Genomic DNA, 19,925 nt, shown 5'->3' with positions numbered 1-19,925 from the left:
ACAAAAATCATTTATAAATCACAATCCTCATCAACAGATGATCAATGCACACAAACAATTTCCAAAAATATCAATTTCTCATTTCGTTAACAAAATTTTCTCTTCTTTTTTTTTCTCAAAACAAAAACCAATGATGATGAAGAATTTGAATTCGTTAATTCGGGTAAGTCTGTTTTCAAATATTGTTTGTTGTTGTTGTTGTTCTGTTTCAATCAATCAATATAAAATAATGTTTATTTTTATTTATTTATTTTTTTTCGTCTACAGTTTGATATATAGCCATGGCAAGAGAGAGAGAGAGAGAGAGAGAGAGAGAGAGAGAGAGAGAGAGAGAGAGAGAGAGAGAGAGAAAGTAATCAACACACACACACACGCATCGGAAAAAAACAAAAATTTTTGTGTGATGACAATCACTTTCACTTGGTTTTTTATTTGGAAATTTATATATCAAATGTCGATGCTTTTTTTTTCTCTCATTTCTCATTGGATTGTAAAGCCAGAAAAAAAATTGTTTTTGATTTCATTTCCAAAAAAACGGTTATTATTTTTTTTGTATGTGCCAAAAAGTTATATAAGCCAAATGATAATGATGATGATGTTTATAAGAAAAATTTTTTCTCATTAGATTTTTATAAATTGTAATGTTGTTATAATGATGATGATGATGATGAAAATCTTATATGTAACAACGATAACGACAACAACAAATATGTAACAATAATTAAACCTTTAGATGTATTGGAGGGATGAAATTTTTGTTTGGTTGGTTTGGTTGGATTGATTGGTGATTATTATTATTTTTTTCTGGTTAAAAATGATAAATAGAAAAAAAGAGGCATAATGATGGGTATCCAAAATATATTTTGTTTTCTTTTTTCTTTTTTTTGATTTGATTATGTATTTTGGCTTTCAACAACAATACTGATATTGAAAATTATTGTAGGTGTTAATAGGATGGATGGATGGATGGATAGTTGGATGGGTGTGTTTGATGTAATAAAAATAATAAAAATTTTTACAGCTTTTTTTTTTATTTTGGTTAACCCAAAAAAAAAAATATCATTAAAAAAATAGGAGAATGGAAAAAGGAAAAAGCCTTTTTTTTTGGTTATTTCAATAAAATATCAAATCATATGATGATGATGATGATTACGTAGTGTTGTTGAATGATGAAATGAAATGAAATTGTCAAAATGAAATCCTTCCTTCCCCCCCAAAAAAACAAACATGTTAGTGCAGTATATATTTTTTTTAATTTTCCTGTTTGAAAAAAAAATTGTAACATTACCTTTGAACTTTCGGGAAAATTGTTGTTGTTGTTGAAATTGTTCGATCGAATGTTTTTTTTTGTTCCAGAATAATTATTAAAAGTAGTTAAACATGGGTGGCAATTCTTTTCGTTTGTTTAGTTTATTTTTATCTATTTTTTTTTTTTTTTTTGCTTTTGTTTTATATGATGATGATGATCCCGATTCTATGATGATATTTATAGCTTAAATTATAAAAATAGCATTTTATTTTCTGTTTTTACGGATCAAACAACAAGTAAATATTTGATCCATAATGAAACAAACAAAAACAACACAGGAAAAGAAGAATTGGTGGAACAACAACAGAAACAACAAAAATTGTTATTGACATCATCATTTTTATGTCCTCATCACATTCGGTTATTATTATTTTTTTTGTTTTTTATTTATTAAATTAAATTTTCCAATCCACTAAATTAATATCATATTGACAATTACCATGACAATGTTTATGATGATTATGATGATCGAATTTCTCATTTTTTTTTGTTGTTCGGGCTGTTTCTACCAAAATAAACCGAATTAATAAAAATAGGATTAAAATAGAATCTGTTCTCGTTTTTTTTGTTTCGGTTACTCGGCAAATTCAGTTCTTGATCTTCATTGTTGTTGTTGTTATTGTTGCTGGTCATTTTTATTTAGAATTTTGATTATGATAATCGATAATTGACCAAATAATAATAATAATAAAAGGTTGCTATGTCGTCATTCGTTTGTTGTTGTTGTTTTTTCGTTGATTAATATTTGATTGTTTTGGATTAAGGTTTTTGTTTTGTTTTGTTTCCTATATCAATTTATATTGTTTTCAATTTCGTTTTGTTTTTTTCGAAAAAAAATTATTATTTTCTTCAATTGTCGTTATCAATTTAATTATGATTGGATTTTTATTTGTTATTTTAAAATTCAAAGTTCATGATTACGAATAAAACGATTTCCTTCCGAATGTTTACCAGTATAACGATGTTTAAGTTTTCCAAATCCACCTAAATTTTCAATTAAATGTTAAAATAGATTCGAATGTTTGTTTTTTTTTGTTTTGTAAATTACCTTTTGGTTGTCCATTATCCTGTGTGAATGGTAGTGGATTATTTTGTCTATCATCATCATTATTATCATTTTGTTCACGAAATTGAAACAAATGGCTACGTAATTTATTTGTTTCAACAAATGAATCCGAATTTAAACGTATTAAACGATAATATTGTCCACGTTTTTGTGCATCATTTCTTTCTGTACGGCGAATTTGTGTTGAATCAAGAAATTTTAACTGTGGCATTCGATGTATAACATAACTACGATAACGGCTATAATCTTTATCATCATGTTCCGAGCTAGATAGCTGATCAGGACATGCTGAATTACCTAACATACTTAGATATGTTAAATTTGGTAATTTTAATGTTATTTCATTTAAAAATCTTTCCAAATCTGTCAACTAAAATTATAATGATTAAATTAGATTTTATTCATTCAACAATAGCAACAATTACCTTATTCTTATTAATTGATAAACATTTCATAAATGGATTGTAAAAAAAACGTATCGAATCATTAAGAAGATTATTATCAAGAACTAATTCTTCAAGACAATTAAAATATTCAATACCAGCCAATGTTTGTAAACAATTATAACTTAGATCTAATTTTCTTACACGACTTGCATATTGTATGGTTAATGGTGATGGTATTTGCCATAAATTTTGATTAACTAATTTTATTGACTTTAATATTTTTTTTATATAAATAGGAAAACAATTAACATTGGAAAATTTCAATTATTTAAAAACAATAATTTTAAAAATCATCTAATCAATATTGTTAATACTTACCGCATCATACTCATCCCAAATAAGACCATTGATCTCTACATCATCATCATTATTATTATCGATTTGATTTGAAGAAGAATTATCCATACGACGAAATTTGGCTGCTTTCATTCCGGTTAATTCTTTCATTTCGGCTATTTTAGATCGATCAACAATTAATCGATTATCTTGAATTGATGATCCTTTTATGATCAATTTTGATGGTTCCATCATTTTCGCAATCGATTTTTTCTCTTTTCTTTTTGTCAAATTTTTTAAAAAGAAAAAAGAAACAAAAAGGCGTAGAAATGTAATCCACTCAGCTGTATATCTTTGTTTTTTTTCAAAAATCCACTTGTTTATCATCGAGCATTGTGGTTTTTTTAAAGTCGCTCGTTTGCTCGCTTTATCAGTCAACCAATTTAGGGATGATAAAAAATGATTTTTGTCCTTAATGAAAAAGTTGATAATCAAATCGTCCATAAGATAAGATTAGGTTTAGTTTAAGATGATGATTACCCGGAAATTTTTTTTTTTGAACTAAGTAAAACAAAGTGCTAAAATTGAAAAGAAATTTGATTTTTTTCAAAAAAAAAAAAAATATTTTATTTTATCAAAATCAAACAAAACAAAAAAATCATTGCTTAATTGATCATGAATGTTTGATTTTGTACGGGTGTCATTATGGTTGTTGTTGGTAGAGGTGATGATGTCATTATTATTGTTTCAAATTTATGTAAATCTAAATCGGAAATATTTATATTATCCATTGTTATATTTAGAATTGATTGTTCATTATTATTATCATCCATAATAATAATCGATGATGATGATGATTCTGGTGATGATGATAATTTCGGTTCGATTGTATCGACAACAGTAATTGGTTTATCAATTTTACGAAAATTACTTCTTGCCATAAAATCATCAATAGTTTTTATATAACATGAACAACATGATGGAAAACGAAATGCATCCGGATATGTACGTTTTTCTGTTGGATGTAATGCTAATAAACGTTTATATGAATATTTTTGTTTACACATTGATGACATTCCCATTGGTAAACTATCCATATATGCACATGGTTTTCCCGGTCGTCTTTTTTTTTTTTGAAAAAATTGTAAACGGAAACAAAGAAATTATTTGATATTTTTTTTTCTTTGAAAGTTGAAATAAACTTACTGACAAATTTCGGCTACAACTGCCTGTGTATATTCGACTTCATTAACCACATAAATCCATTGATTTGCTTGATTTTTAGCCATTTTTGGATAAATAACTCTTGGTGTTTTTCCACAAACACTTTCATCATTTTCAACATCCATTATTGTACGGCCATCGATTTCTTTATTGCCAAAAATTTCGGCAAATTGATCAACAGAAAAATCCACTTCTTGTTTGATGATGCTTCTAGTTTTTTTTTTTGAGAAAAATTCCCATTTTAGAAAAAATAATTCAATGAAAATTCACTTTACTTGGGATAATTATCAACATTTTCACAAAATGTATCATCAGGTGTTGTAAGACATGATGGCCGTCCGGTTTGTTCTAATTTTGGTAACAAAATATTTGGCCGTTGTGGTTTTAATTGAAAATTCAATTCAATTGGTATCGGTGTTGTTGTTGTTGTTGTAGTAGTTGTCGTCGTAGATTGATTATTCATTATTTCAATTGTCGATGCAGTTGAAATAGATAATTCAGCAAGCGGTAATTGTGTTATTTTTTTCTTATTTGATTTATATTTATTAATATTGATTAAACCGCCACCATTACCATTAATGGTATTGTTTGCAATCTGACCAAATAGAAAAAAATTATCAACAAAATTGATTTCTTAAATGAAAAATAAAATAAATACCGTATCGACAACTTGAATCTGTTTAATACTATAATCTTCGAAAAACATATCACGTCTTCGATCATTAAATTGTGCTATTGGATTTAATTGTTGTTGTTGTTGTTTATCATCGTTTGATGATGAATCACCTGACGATATAATCACATCAACATTTTGTTGTTGTTGTTGTTCATCATTAATTGTTGTTGATAAATTATGATTATCATCATTAATTAATGGATTTAATCTCACTGGTATAATAATTGTATAACAACATAATAACCAAATTATTATTTGATGAAATGATGATGATGATGATGATTGATATCGATTCGTCTGTTGAAATTCAAAATAAAATTAATTAAAATAAATCAAAATCATTGAAATAATTGATTGATTACCATTATTCGATTAAAATTTGCACAAGTTTTTTCTCGAAACAAACAAACAAAAAATATATTGGAAAAAAAGAAACTAATAATTTTTTTATGATAATAATAACATAATGAATGAATCAAAGTTGACTAAATGATTTTGTAAATGAATTTTTTTGTTACTTGATCAATTAATATTCAAATTTTCGATTTTGATTGATTGATCGATCGATCGATCGTATGACCAACGATTTGGAAGCTAATAAACGGAAGCGGAACAATGTAACACCAAGCAACAATTGATTGATTGATTGATTGAATGATCGATCGATCAAATGTGATTATTAATGATTTGATATTAACAATTGAAAATAAAACAATGTTTAGGATTCTATTAGGTTTGATGACCGTCATTCATCCGGCATTGCTTTTATTATTATTGTTGTTGTTGTTGTTGTTTGATGAATGTTTGATTAAACATTTCATTTTATTCAGCAACGATAATCATATATTCATTTCGGTGTATTTCCCTGGACAAGTGTGTGTGTGTATACAAATGAATAATTGAGTCCAGTATAATCCAGATTTTTTTTTTTTTTTTTGTTTCTTCAAGATAATTCAAGAATCTAGTCCACACCATCAACATTAATATAAACATACAAACACACACTCTCAAACACCTGAACACATTGAACTGGTCGTTATCATTCGGTAGTCGATGATGGTTTGTCCTCATTAGGAGAAAAAAAAAACAAGAAGCAGAAGATTTTCTTATCATAAGATGTTGTGACAGCCAACTAAGCCAGCCAGTCAGCTATTCATTCATTCATTCATCATATCATCCGTAGTCGTTGATGTTTTTTTCATTACATTCAAATATGTTCATCGATTTGAAGGTCATTTTCATTCATATGAAAATTCTGGCCAACAAAAAAAAATTATCATTATTGTTGAATGAATGTTGCATCCAATTTCTTTTATCCCGCTGGCTGAAAAAAAACAACTAGCGGCAAACGGTAGCCAAATGGTTGGTTTTGGTTGATGCAATTATTTGACCAATTAATGAATGACGTCAATTGATTAATGATTGCAATATTTTTGTTTTTCGATTAAATGAAAAAAATATTAATGTTTTTTCCATTGCTGTTTTTGTTCATTATTTAACTCTTTAACTGAAAAACTGGAATAATTTTTGGGCTCTTTCAGTTATCCGTTGTTATAGAATGGTGAAACAAGATTATTATTCAATAATGGTAATCGTAATCGTAAATGATCATTATTATTATTATTATTTTGATTTAATAAATCAATTCTTGATTGTCGTAATGAAGAATTTCTACGATGATGAAATAATGGTGATATCATTGGTGAATGTTTTTGAATCGATGATGATGTTGATGATGATGATGATGAAACAGGAGAATCAAAATATAAGGATGTTGTTTTTGTTATGTTCGATGTTGTCAAACCATCAAAACCATTTGTAGCCAAACTTGCTAATTTACAAAAATTTTTGATTCAAATGATCAAAATTGAATAATTGAAATCAAAAATTTACCTTTACGACCAAATTCAGGTCGAATATAATCTGGATTTTCATTCATTATAACATATCCGGTTGGACATCTTGTATGTTTCGATATACTTAATGGTGGTAATGTAATCTGTTTACCCGGTGAACCAATATCACGACGTTGTGTTTCATTATTCAGAAATGATATTCTTTCAATACGTTTTGTATTGTTTTTGATCGATAATTTTGGCAAAGTTTTTTCTTTCATTTCACGATTACCATTACCATTATTATTATCTGATGAACGGATAGCAGCAGCAGTATTTTGTGTGGATCGTTGTGATGTTGATGGTGATTTTTCATATGTTCGACTAACACGATTTAAATTGGCATCACTGTAATTAAAAATGAAAAAATGATTCAATTTAGGGGTTTATTTTGTTTGGAACAAAGAACATACCGTTTTGTACGAAATTTCCATTGCCATAATTGTATTTCGGATAATAGATTTACAGGTATATCAGTAAAATCTTGACATTCTTCTTGATCGAATACAATTTTATCAATTTTATCCAATAATTTTTCCAAATATTTTTCATTTTGTTTATCTTCATTATTCTAGTTTTTTTGTCAATAAAATGATAATTTGAATTTTTTTTTTGAAACAAAACTTACCTCATCATCATCATCATCGTCGTCGTCGTCATCATCATCATCTTCATTGGAAAGATCATATGAATGATTCGAGCCAACATCAACATCAACAACATCATCCAATGTACAGGCACTTGAATTCATTGAATTTCTTTTCATAATAATTTGAGCCATCCAAAAATATAACAAAACAAAACAAAACAAATAGATTCGAATCAAATTAATTAATAAAACAACATATTCAATCGCTAAATATGCATTCTTGTAACAATTGAAAAGAAAAAATTATCATAATAATAAAAAAAAACGAAAATAATCAATATAACGGTCACTATGGTAATTTCTTTTTGTTGTTTTGTTTTGTTGTTTTTTTCGGTTATTTCAATATGTTCGTAAAAATAAATGACAAATTCGATCAATAGATGGCAGCAATTTGAGTGTTTACCAAAATAACTTCCTGCCGTTTTTATTCTTAAAAAATTTTTTAAATTAATAAGATTCTAATGGAAAAAATCCTATCTTAGTGACAAATAATGATTGTTGGTAGATCATCATCATCATGATATTGAAAAAACAAAATAGATAGTGGTCAACATCATATATTTATATAAGTTGTGACAAACAACAACAACAAAAAAAGAAAGAAAGAAATCTCGAAAAATTATCGATATAGAATGGGCTATATTGCGCCTGTCAACTCGCTCTGTGTATGTCAAAATAGAATCGAATGTTTGAGGACAAATTCTATTTGGATCTTCCTTTTTTCACAACATTCGATTCTATATATTCCGCTAATATATATTCAAAGTGTTGAACTTGAATTTTTTTTTTGATTCTATCAACTTTAATTCTCTCTATCATTGTTATACCCTTCACATTTCCGTAATAGAATTTGTTTGTTTGTTTTTTTCATTCATTCATTCATCAATTTATCATGCTCAAATTCGTTTATATGAATTATATACTTTTATAGAATACGGTTTCTATATAATATTAAATTTCTAACGTAAACATGGCAAAAGAGAGCAAATAAAAAACAAAAAACGGAACAGATTCGGGACATATACAATAATACTAGTGTTTTTCAGCTAGTGTTTGTTTGTTTGTTTGTTTCATTCGTTGTTCTTATTTCTATTTAATTCACTACATCAATCGTCATCGATTTTTTTTATTTTTATATAATGATGATCGATTGCACTCAATTCTGATTCTGACTTCAGTCTGATACATCATCATCATCATCATTGATTCGAGTACAATCTAGACAAACACCAACAATAAAATAATTTTCTCTATCTCTCTCAAAATAAATCAAATATGAATAATTATAAACCAATAAAATCTAAATATGGCAATGATTGTAAGTGAAATTTTTTTTGAAAAAGTTGTTTTAATCGATTAATTGTTTGACAATAATTTTGATAATATTATAGTGTTTATCGATAGTTTTTTCTGGTAATAAATGAAGACAACTATCAATCAATTAGTTAAAGATCCCAATAAATATTATCGACGATATGAAGGCCAGGATACGACGAATATCGGCTTCGGTGGATACGGCATTAAGTCCAACATCTGATCAATCAGCCATACATCCAACAACAACAGCCGTTTCTATCCACACTGATTCAAATTTAACACCAGAATTCTCCTCCAATACATCTTCGTATGGATATAATACTAATCCTACTTCAAAGGTTTGTTTGAATGAGATTAAATTCAAAATTTATAAGAATTTTATATTTAAATGGAATTTTTTTTTCTTTTTGAATTCCATACATTCTATTTTTATGCATATAGAGCCTCGACATATGTGTACCGGAAAGCCGTATTGAACGGATGCGAAAATTATTAAGCTCACCATTATTGAAGCGTAAAAATGCTTCATCATCACAACATCAACACCCACATCATCATCATCATCACCACCATGTTTGTTCGAATCATCAACATTCGCCCACCACCAATACAGCAGTCACCAGCATTTCTAACAATCGACAACAACTGCCACAACCATCATCCTCTGCATCATCGTCACCATCTTCATCACCCGCATTAGGACAGAATATATCGATGAAAACATTTGGAGTATCATTGGAATCTTTATCTCATCATCAACATCCACATCATCAACAACAACAAAATTCACAACAACATTCAAATCATCATCATTGTATGGAAGAATATTATGTTCGAGATCCAGAACAAATTATTGTGCCACATCAAAAAGCGGCACATATTTTAGGGCAAGCTTGCCCCGGTTGTTTGACAAGTGCTCCAAGTAATAGTAGTAGCACAGGAAGTATAAATGATACAACAACAACAACAAGTAGTGGTCATTTTTCACCTCACGGTAATCCGGATGATATTCATTCATCATTATCATCGATTGCAGCTGCATCACCATCATCAGGTAATTCATCATCATCAACAACATCATCCACAGCTTCATCCACCGGTGGTGTTGGTGGTGGGAGCAGCGGAAATATACCTTGTCTCATACCGTTCATAGTAACAAGACTGTGTACTTACATTGAAAATTCTGGCGGTTTGGTACAGGAAGGCCTGTTCCGAATTAGCGGTAATGCTAAACTTGTGGATAAATTAAAACAATCATTCGATAATAATGGTGATGCACCGTTAGAAACGGATGGTGATCTAGCCGCTGCAGCTGCCCTTCTTAAACAATTCCTAAGAGAATTACCACAACCATTAATACCGAATGGATCACAATTTTTGGACGTTATACGTTGTATGTATTATTTTTTATAAATCGCATTGTTAATTAATTTAATCTTCAAACAAATAGCATTGAAGAATGATCATGAAACTTGTGTGCTTAGTCTTAAGGCACTTGTTTCGCAATTACCTGATGAAAATTATTATACTCTAAGATATTTAATACGATTCTTACATCGTATTGCTCAACGTAATGAAGAGAATCGGATGACGTCAATTAATTTAGGTAAGATTTAGCAATTTCGATTTTATTCCAATTAAATTTGTTAACAACAATTCTAATCCGTATAGGAATTGTATTCGCACCTAACATATTTCGTGTCTGTGTAGACACATATCAAGGTCTCAAAGATCAATCATCAGCTAATGAAGTAGTAAATTTATTAATTAGTGATTATTCTGAAATTTTCAATGAATCAAGTGATGTTGGTTGCCATAGCATTGAAGGGGCGGGTAGTTCGGGCGACCTTTCATATGGATCTGAATCGCAATGTCCATGTTCACAATGTCCAGACAATAGTGATCAACAACAAAGAGATGATTTTGAAAAAGAAGAACACCAACAAATGGAAGCAAATTCACAATCATCAGCCAATTTAGATGTCCCATATGGAGATCCAAATATCCAGGAAATACGTTTACAATTGGATAAGAAAAGAAAATCGTATCAAAGTAAAAATCATCACCATACAATTGATGATCGTTTTCATGATGATCAATCGTCTCAATCATTGGATTATGAAAATAATGATGATAACAACAATGATAATAATAATCAATCAATGAACACTGGTGATTATTATCATCCACGTCATCAACCACAGCGTTGTAATAGTGAAGAAATGTATGCAAAAAATGTTGACCAATCTATGGTCATTCGGTTAGGATTGAAAAAAGAAGATTTATATCGGAAAAGTTCTCATTCACATGATATAATTATAACGAATAGCAGTGACAGCGTATCCACAGATGATAATACAACCACAGCAACAAGTACTGGTCCAACGGTTCGTTCTATTATTATTGGCGTTGAACAAGTTGATATCTGCAATCAATCCGGTGGTGATATGACAGATATATCGGAAGATAATTTTGCCGGTGGGATTATCACTGGACAAACAATGCCTGATTATTCAAAATTATTGACCGTAGGTGAAGCCGGTGATGGTGCTAAAGGTGCTCGTAGTAGTAGCTGTGGTAGTGATTGTACGGAAAATGTCAATATACCCACAAGTCTTAGTTTTGCATCAGATGAGGATGAAGATTCATTACTGAAATCGATCGCAAGTGAATGCAGCGATGGTAATGATGATGAAGACAACACCAGTTCATCTAGTTCAAATGACAAAAATAATAATAATAATGGCAATGATAATGTTGCTGATGACCCACAAAAACTTGATTCTGATCAATTAGTTGATGAACAAAAAAATCAACAGGAATCAACCATTGATGAACAAAAACCATCCGTTGAAAATCAAAAACCAAAATCCGATGATCCAACAGAGACACAACCTCAAGAAAATGAGTCGAAATTATCAAATGATGAACAAGATAATCGCACAAATAAATCCCGAATTAGGCGATTACAATCGATACGAAAAAAATTAAAAAAATTTGAAATTGATTTCGAACAAGAAAATGGATATCAAGCTTCTTTAGAGCATAAAATGAGTTCATCTTTTGCACTACCATTGATGGTCGAATTAAATGCATTACTTCAAGCTGAAGACAACAAAGACAATCCGAAGCCTACTGAATCTATTGATAAAAAGGCAATCGATACTGACGATTTTCGTAATACTTGTGTTCCGCCATCTGCATGGAAAAGTTCAGCAGCGACTTCATCTAATAGTAATTCGTATGTGTTCACCACTGAAGATATATTCAATACAATATTCGGTAGCCGTAAGGAAAAAAGCTTAGCACGTATTAGTGAAATGATGGCCGATATTGAACGTACTTTGAATGAAAAACGTATAATTGCTCAAAGGCCAGAATCATTAGATGTAATGAATGGTGAACAGATTTTGGATGAAAAACTTGCCCTACAAAAAGCATTACTTCGTTTTGAAGCCCTGTGTGGTCGACCAAGCTCAAAAGCTGAACGAGATATTGTTCGACCCGTTTATGATAGGTATTCTCACTTATTCATTTATTTTTATTCACATCTTATGTTAATTTTTTGCTAATTTTTCTTGTTTAGATATCGATTAGTAAAAAGATATGCTAGTAAATTAAATCAAAAACAAACACCAAAATTAGATCAAAACACTGATCTACAACCAATTCTTGAGCATGTACAAATGAATTTCACATCGCCAACACATCAGAAAACTATAGATGCACTAGCAACAGCCATTGAATTCATAAAAAAGGATCATTACAGACAGGAATTACAATCTGATCTGGATCAATCATCTGCTATAGTTACTACCTGTGATACGACAAATAATTTATCTACATCATCAAAAGAGAAAAACTATCATATTATGTCATATTATGAGCTAATGACACATCTCAATGAATATCGACAACAAAAACGTAATCTTCGATCAGTTCTACGAACGTTTGAAAATGATTTCTATAAAAAAACTGGTCGTCCCGTTGAAAAAGAAGATCGGTCAAATATGAGTTCCGTTTATTCATCATACAAGGTATTTTTTGTAATTTATAAGTTAATTTTCATTAATTTTTTTTATAATTTCTTTTAGATGATCAAAGGAAAAATTAAATTAATTGAAGCATTGATATCGAAAAAAATGCCTAAACAGTGAGACAAACAAACAATTTTAATTTTAAAAGATTATTTTACTCAATACATACACCAATACTAACTGATAAATCGAATTTCTAATCGATTCATTACATATAAATTTTTTGCTCTTGTTATTTTTGTTGATCATTATTGACCACTATGTCCAATTATTGATTTTTTTTGACTTTTCATTCCAAATGAAATCCATTCAATACACACACACACAGACACACACAAAAATTGCTTGATTGAAAACAAACTCAATATATTTAGGAACTGTGACCGTTCTCTGTCTTTCTTCACAGTATTTATTTTTTTACAAATACCAATTCAACTAAATCAACCGATTAATTGTGTGAACAAACAAACAAACAACAAAAAATTTTATTTCCTCGTTATCTTATACAGTGTTTTATGATTGATTGTTACATGTTAAAATTCTTTATTTATTTATTATTGAACAATTTTTTTTGAAATTCCAAAGAATAACGAATTATCCACTTCTGTAACACTGACATTACCAAATAGAGATACTCATCATCAACAATAAAAAAAATAACATGATCTCAATCTGATTTGAAATTGCTTTGATTGATACATTCAATACACAAACACACACAAAAAAAAAAATCAAATAAGAATATTTTAAAAAAATTGAAATTATAAATTTTTAAGAAAAAAACCAAAAATAATTGATTATAACAAAAAAAAAAATAATTAGTTAATTGTTCTTTGGAATCTCTAACATTCGGCTGCTATATTAACGCCGATGTCGATAAAGATGACGATGATGATGATGACGAAGATGATGACGATAATGATGATGATGTATAATGGGAATAATAGGTCGAACATTCGAATCTATTCGACATTCGATTTGAATGTTCATTAATTGAGGTATTTGTATTCATATGGCAATTATGATTAGGATAATTTGTTAAGATAATCGATTCCATTGTTTGATTTGAATTTTGATGTCCATTGATTGTATCTGTGGTATAATCTGATGATGATATAGATGATGATGGTTGAGCTGTCCAATGAATAGATGCCATAGGATGATGATCAGTTTGTTGATGATAATGTTGTTGTTGATGATTATGATGATCAAAATCAATTATTTGTGGCTGTAATACGTCAATCGGATGTAATGTTAATGGTGGTGGTGGTGGTTGTTGTTGCAATTGTGATTGTGGTATCGATTGACAATAATCATTTATTAAATGATTATGATGACAATTCATATCGGATACAATATGATGTTCATTACAATTTGTTTCTATTCAAACAAACAAAACAACAAAAATAAATAAATAAATAAAAGATAAGTAAACTTTTCTTTTCCTTACTCATTAATAATTGATCATTATTGATTAATTGATTGATTGATGGTAATAATTTTTCAACAACAAAATAAAATCATAAAAGAATGTTAGGTACCCATCAGATATGAATAGGAATTTACAACAACAACAAAAAATGTAAATTTATATTCATAGTAACTATACCATTACAAAGAAGATTATTCAATCAATTTTTTTTTTCATTAAAAAAAATGTCAACATCATTAGCATAATGGATAAAATTATTATTATTATCCAGATAATGATAACGACGAATTCTATTCATAAATGAATAATGGCTACAAATCGATTGTTCATCATGATGATCATCATGAAATTTTATCGAAAAAAAAACCAATTTTAGAAAATCTCATGTCGAGAAAAAAAATTTCAATTTTTCAACAAAAATAAATCTAGGCAAACATTGTGTGTGGCCCGATATACGTGATATTTTCTTGTCGGTCAAATATATAAACTAAATAAACATAATAATCATCGATCGAAATATCGATATCAAATTATTAATGTAATCATTATCTATCCATGTGAATTTTATATTTTTATGAAAAATATTTATCCAAAACACACAGATCAAATTTTGTATGGTTTATTAATCTCTCACGATTATTTTCGCTACATTATTCTTTTTTTAGAGCCATTCAATTTTATTTGATCATCTAATTTCTGTTTCATTCAAATAGATTTTTTTTTCGTTCATTTGTCACAACCAAGGATTTGTAAATCTTTCTAATTTTGTCTTGTGATTTCAGAATTTTTTTTGCAAACTACCATCTCTCTACGTTTCTGTTTCTGACTAATTGTGAGCCATTTATCATTGCCATTGATGATTATTGTCCTATGATTTATCATTCATTCATTCATTCATTTTAATCAAGAAAAAAAATCCTTATACCAAAAAAATAAGGATATAATACGTTAACACATTAAGAAAAGAAAAAAAAACATGAAGAGAGAGAAAGAGAAAAAAAAAATATACACAATCAAATAAAGATTTTGAAAAAAAGAAAGAAAAAAAAAAAAAATAAAAAAATAATAATAATAATAATAGTAATTAAAAGAAAAAAAAGAATAACAACTGAAAAAAAAAAAAAACACAAAAGAAAAAAAATCACTTAAATAAAAATAAAAGATACAAAAAATTTATAAAATTTATTTTCTATGATTTATCTATATATCATTAATTTCAAAATGTATAATCATTTGGTAATGGCACGCGTTTAATAATTTAACAACAACAACAACAACAAAAAAAAGCAATGACAAAAACAGTGAAAAACAACAACGACGATTTATAATTGCTTCATTAGTCGAATCTATAGTGCAATCATTAATTCATTGGATAATTAGAACAGATTTGCTTTTTTTTATTTAAAAAAAATACATGAAAAAACAAACAAACAAACCAATCAATCAATTGAATGATTATCAATCGCCTAAATATAGTAACAAGATAAATGACTAATTTTATCAAATTCAATGTTGACCACTAAATGTTTATCACTGAATAACAACAACCAATTATACAAACATTATACAAACTTGATTCTTCTAATCGAAATAATTATCACTTTGAATTACAAACCTAAACAAAACAAAAAAAAGAGCTTTGATTTTTCAATCAAACAAACAGAATTAACGTAAATGATGCTAATTGGCTTGCATCTAATTTGTTCGCTCTCTAAATCGAATGTTAATGATTAATGCACACATTCGAATTATAATCATTTCTTGCTAATAATGACATCATCATCATTATCATCATTTAATGATAATGATAATGTTCACAATAGCAAAAAAAACTTTGTAAATAAATTAACAACAATAATTTTCTTTTGGAATACTAACCACATTGATGATTGATTGTTGTATAATGATCGATATTGTGATTGATTATTGGTGGAAGCTGTTGTTGTTGTTGTTGCTGTAATGGTAATTGATGATGATGAATGGTATAATTATCTGTAGACATTGTCATGTTTTGATTATCATTAAAATTTTCTTGATCATTACTATCCAATTCTTCTTTTTTCACCTTGATCACTTGTTGTTTATCATTAAGATTTTTATTTTGTTGTTTTCGATTCTTATTTGGTTGTTGTTGATTAATATTTAGACTATATTTACGACGTTTGCCCGATTGATTTTCCATTTTAATTTGTTTAATTAGATCATGATCAAGAAAATCAATCGAATTATTTACTATTGATTCATTTTGTGGTTTATAGATAAATGTTCGTGGTTCACTTGATTCACCATCACGTTGTCGAAATAATTGTAGATAAACATGTACTGGTTTTTTTATTTCCGAATTTCGATATGGTGGTGTACGAAAAACAATGGCCACTTGATGATGAACATCCGTTTCATTGAATTGTCCAAATGCTTCCCATTGTTGATTACCATCATTATCAATTTCAAAAAATCTTATACGAATTTCTTTTTTATTTACTTTTTCACAAAGTAAATAGATTTCATCACCACCGATTACAGATCCATAGAATTGATTTATACGTACAATTCTTAATTCACCTGAATCAGGTGATTCTAAACGTGAAAAAGTATTTAATTTACAAATAAAAGAAGTGAAAATAAAATGAAATGAGAAAGATTTTTCTTACTTTGATTTGCTATTGGTTTTGAATAGACTGGTGGACATAATGATCGTAAAACAAATTGTTTTGTTTCACCATCCGGTTGTTGTTGTTGTTCGCATAACATAAAAGCTTCAAAACAAATTCGAACCGAATTTAGATTCATATCTTTTGATTCTTTTTCTGCTTCTAATTGAAAATGTTGTCGTAATTGTTGATCAACTTGATAAAATTGTTTCGATTCACCACCTGCACGACAATTCGATATTTGTAATGATTTACGTTTATAAAGAATTTCTTGTACTTCTTTTTTACCAATAAATAAAATGCCTAAATTTTGAAATCTGTTTATCAATAACAACAAAAAAAATTGTATTCTTTTTGTTCTTTATCAAAAAACAAATATATTCATAAAATAATTACATTGCTGTCATAGTATCCAAATTAACCGGTAATGTACAAAAACCATCAACACTACAATGTCGTCCCATTAATTTATGAACATGTAATTTTGGTTGTATTTCATTGGTAGCTAAACTTGCACGAATATAAACGGGATTTGAATGATGATAATTTTCAATCTGCCCAAGATAATCGTTGTTAGTTGAATTTTTTTTTTTAAAGAAGGAAAAAGAATTTCAACAATTCGATGATGATAATATGTTTTTTTGGCAACTATTATGACCATTTTTGCTGATGTGTGTGTGCAAATGGTCAAATAAAATAAAATAATTACCTTTACGGTGGGATAAGTTTTACGTATTGGACAACTATTCACACCGTTTAGTCCACCGTGTGAACCTTTTTCACTACGATAACGATAACGTATACGATTGATTGGTTCTTCGATTATTTTCAGATGGACACCTTCTTCTTGTAGATCTGGGAATGTTGATAAAATCAAAATCAAAAATCGATTACAAATAATCATGGCCATTATCGATAGATGATCATGTGAACCATAAAATGGAAAACAAAACTTGAAAACTTACGTTTATTATCATCATGAATAACCGGTAATGTTTGTGGATGTAATGTATTAGCACCGATAATTACCATCATATTTGTTGGATATGTTTGATTTTGTAAATCATTTTTATTGGATAAAAATGTCCCATTATCCATTGTTTTTATTGTTTGTTCATCATCAATATTATGGCCATGATGCAAATGTTGTTGTCGATGTTGCTGTTGATGATATAATAGATCTGTTGTTGATGATGTTGATGATGAATTAGATGGTCGATTAAAATCAATATTTTCATTAACAATATTATTATAATCATTTGAAAAATCTGTAGAATAATCATTCAACGTTTTATTCGTTATAAATTGATTATCTAAATCCATTATTAACGGTATCATATCAATATCGGTATTCACTGTTGTTGTTGTTGTTTTCATCGTTTTTTTGATTTATTTTTTTCGAAAATCAATACCGAAATACAAAATCCATCGAAATAATATCTTAATTGATCAGCCTTTATCTCAATCAATCAACAAACAAAAAAAAAAAAATCTTGATATTTTTCATCAATCGAATCTTTTTTTTTCATGGACAAGACAAGACAAGCCCACACAACCTATATGTTTGGAAGAGCCAGTTTTTTTTTCTTTTCTCCTTCGAATGGCGCCCTTCACATCGGTTTCTTTTTTTTTCTTCATCAAATTTCTTATTCATCATTCAACGAAAAAAAAGGACAGGCTCCATCTTTTCATTTTTTTCCACCACCACCACCACCATTATCATCATCATCATTGACAGTTGTAAGAGATGAAATTTTTCTTCTGATGGCTCACGAAAACCTCCCATCAAATATATTTATGAAAAAAAGGGGCCGAACATCATGATTATCATTTATTGATTCGATGATAATGATGATCAATGATCAATGACATAAACAAATAACAACTGCAACGACATCAACAAAAACATTTCGCAGTTTGCTGAAATATGTATCGATAAAATTTTTTGTTGTTTTTTGATTTTGATTTTGCTATTTCAAAATATTTATAGGTCTGTTGGAAATGCAAATAAAAATGAAAGAAATGATTCGATTTTTTTAACCCTAAATTCAATCTGTTGACGAAGAATCTTCATATTCTTCATTGTAATAATTATTGATCATCAATTTGACCATCAGTTTGGTTATTGTTTGTAATCATCGATTGAAAACTATCTGGTTCCCATCAGACAGATTCACCATACATCGGAAAAAGCCGATGAAACATCTCAATTGAAAATGATGGAATTCAATTTGATAATTTGTTCGAATGAAAAAAAAAGAATAATGATGATGATCAATGATCGTTCATTCATTTATTCACACGATTTTTATCGTTGATGATGATGATCAGAATGACATACGATAATCAATCGTCAAAACCAACAAAAACAAACCAATTTTGATTTCTTCTTTCCATTGATTAACCATTGATGATGAGAATTGTTTGTTTTTCTTCGTTGTTTGTTTTACTGACCACGATTTTATCTGGAAAAAAATAAAAATGAATTTGATGATTTTTTTCTTAAAAAATCAATAAATGATTCCGATTGATTTGAAATAAATTTTGTTGAGATAATAATGATGGTCATTTACAATATTTCATTAGCAAATTCGATTCGAACGTTTCTGTTTTGACATTCTCATTTTTGAAAATTCATTGAACAAGGTTAGCCATTTTGATCATAATAATTTTTTTTTGTTGGTCATCATTCATACACGTTTTTCATTCATTTTACAAGCGTCGTTTTTTTTTGTCATTGTTTTGTTATCGTTTATGGTCAACAACAACAGTCACATAAACGCCAAAATATTTTTCAATGAATTCGAATTAAACCAACCATGTCCATCCTTTTCTTCATATCTTCCTTTTTTTTGCTGTTAGCCATTGTCATTTTGGATAATTATAAATTCAATTCCCGTATGTTTATTTTTTGTTTCTTCTTGCCATTATCATCAGGAAAAAAAAA

The 19,925-nt window shown here is 28.4% G+C and overlaps 5 protein-coding genes across 6 annotated transcripts; 1 reads left to right on the top strand and 4 right to left on the bottom strand.

The window, feature by feature from the left end:
- Positions 1-37: 37 nt before the first annotated feature.
- On the top strand, positions 38-13,411 carry LOC113790715 (protein FAM13B-like). 2 transcript variants are annotated; one of them, XM_075821845.1, is made up of 7 exons: positions 38-163; positions 8,946-9,196; positions 9,300-10,251; positions 10,309-10,464; positions 10,530-12,375; positions 12,445-12,895; positions 12,953-13,411. In XM_075821845.1, exons 2-7 carry the CDS (start codon positions 9,017-9,019, stop codon positions 13,013-13,015), a joined length of 3,648 nt encoding a protein of 1,215 aa, XP_075677960.1. In that variant the 5' UTR covers positions 38-163; positions 8,946-9,016; the 3' UTR covers positions 13,016-13,411. The 2 variants fall into 2 exon arrangements, with proteins under 2 accessions (XP_075677960.1, XP_027196212.2); XM_027340411.2 differs by lacking the exon at positions 38-163 and adding an exon at positions 8,611-8,859 and having other exon boundaries at positions 8,933-9,196.
- LOC113790686 (leucine-rich melanocyte differentiation-associated protein-like) lies at positions 2,176-3,547 on the bottom strand. The gene is made up of 4 exons (XM_027340379.2): positions 3,140-3,547; positions 2,801-3,031; positions 2,358-2,745; positions 2,176-2,293 (listed from the first exon to the last, which is right to left on the bottom strand). Exons 1-4 carry the CDS (start codon positions 3,482-3,484, stop codon positions 2,214-2,216), a joined length of 1,044 nt encoding a protein of 347 aa, XP_027196180.2. The 5' UTR covers positions 3,485-3,547; the 3' UTR covers positions 2,176-2,213.
- Positions 3,698-6,213, bottom strand: LOC113790793 (uncharacterized). The gene is made up of 5 exons (XM_027340495.2): positions 5,360-6,213; positions 4,980-5,294; positions 4,597-4,916; positions 4,304-4,531; positions 3,698-4,219 (listed from the first exon to the last, which is right to left on the bottom strand). The coding sequence occupies exons 1-5, from the start codon at positions 5,360-5,362 to the stop codon at positions 3,763-3,765; spliced, it is 1,323 nt and encodes a 440-aa protein (XP_027196296.1). The 5' UTR covers positions 5,363-6,213; the 3' UTR covers positions 3,698-3,762.
- On the bottom strand, positions 6,442-8,062 carry LOC113790731 (uncharacterized). The gene is made up of 4 exons (XM_027340428.2): positions 7,521-8,062; positions 7,306-7,463; positions 6,891-7,240; positions 6,442-6,828 (listed from the first exon to the last, which is right to left on the bottom strand). The coding sequence occupies exons 1-4, from the start codon at positions 7,671-7,673 to the stop codon at positions 6,539-6,541; spliced, it is 951 nt and encodes a 316-aa protein (XP_027196229.1). The 5' UTR covers positions 7,674-8,062; the 3' UTR covers positions 6,442-6,538.
- A 79-nt stretch (positions 13,412-13,490) lies between the features above and the next one.
- On the bottom strand, positions 13,491-19,824 carry LOC113790717 (uncharacterized). The gene is made up of 6 exons (XM_027340412.2): positions 17,944-19,824; positions 17,688-17,833; positions 17,375-17,532; positions 16,979-17,295; positions 16,206-16,904; positions 13,491-14,275 (listed from the first exon to the last, which is right to left on the bottom strand). Exons 1-6 carry the CDS (start codon positions 18,353-18,355, stop codon positions 13,752-13,754), a joined length of 2,256 nt encoding a protein of 751 aa, XP_027196213.2. The 5' UTR covers positions 18,356-19,824; the 3' UTR covers positions 13,491-13,751.
- Positions 19,825-19,925: the final 101 nt, after the last annotated feature.

Source organism: Dermatophagoides pteronyssinus, unplaced genomic scaffold (assembly GCF_027571235.1).
Source record: "Dermatophagoides pteronyssinus isolate colony J.1.1.1.1 unplaced genomic scaffold, Derpt_VIB-CSIC_2022.12 sq0013, whole genome shotgun sequence".
Lineage (NCBI taxonomy): Eukaryota > Metazoa > Arthropoda > Arachnida > Sarcoptiformes > Pyroglyphidae > Dermatophagoides > Dermatophagoides pteronyssinus.
This window is presented reverse-complemented; position numbering and strand designations above follow the sequence as displayed.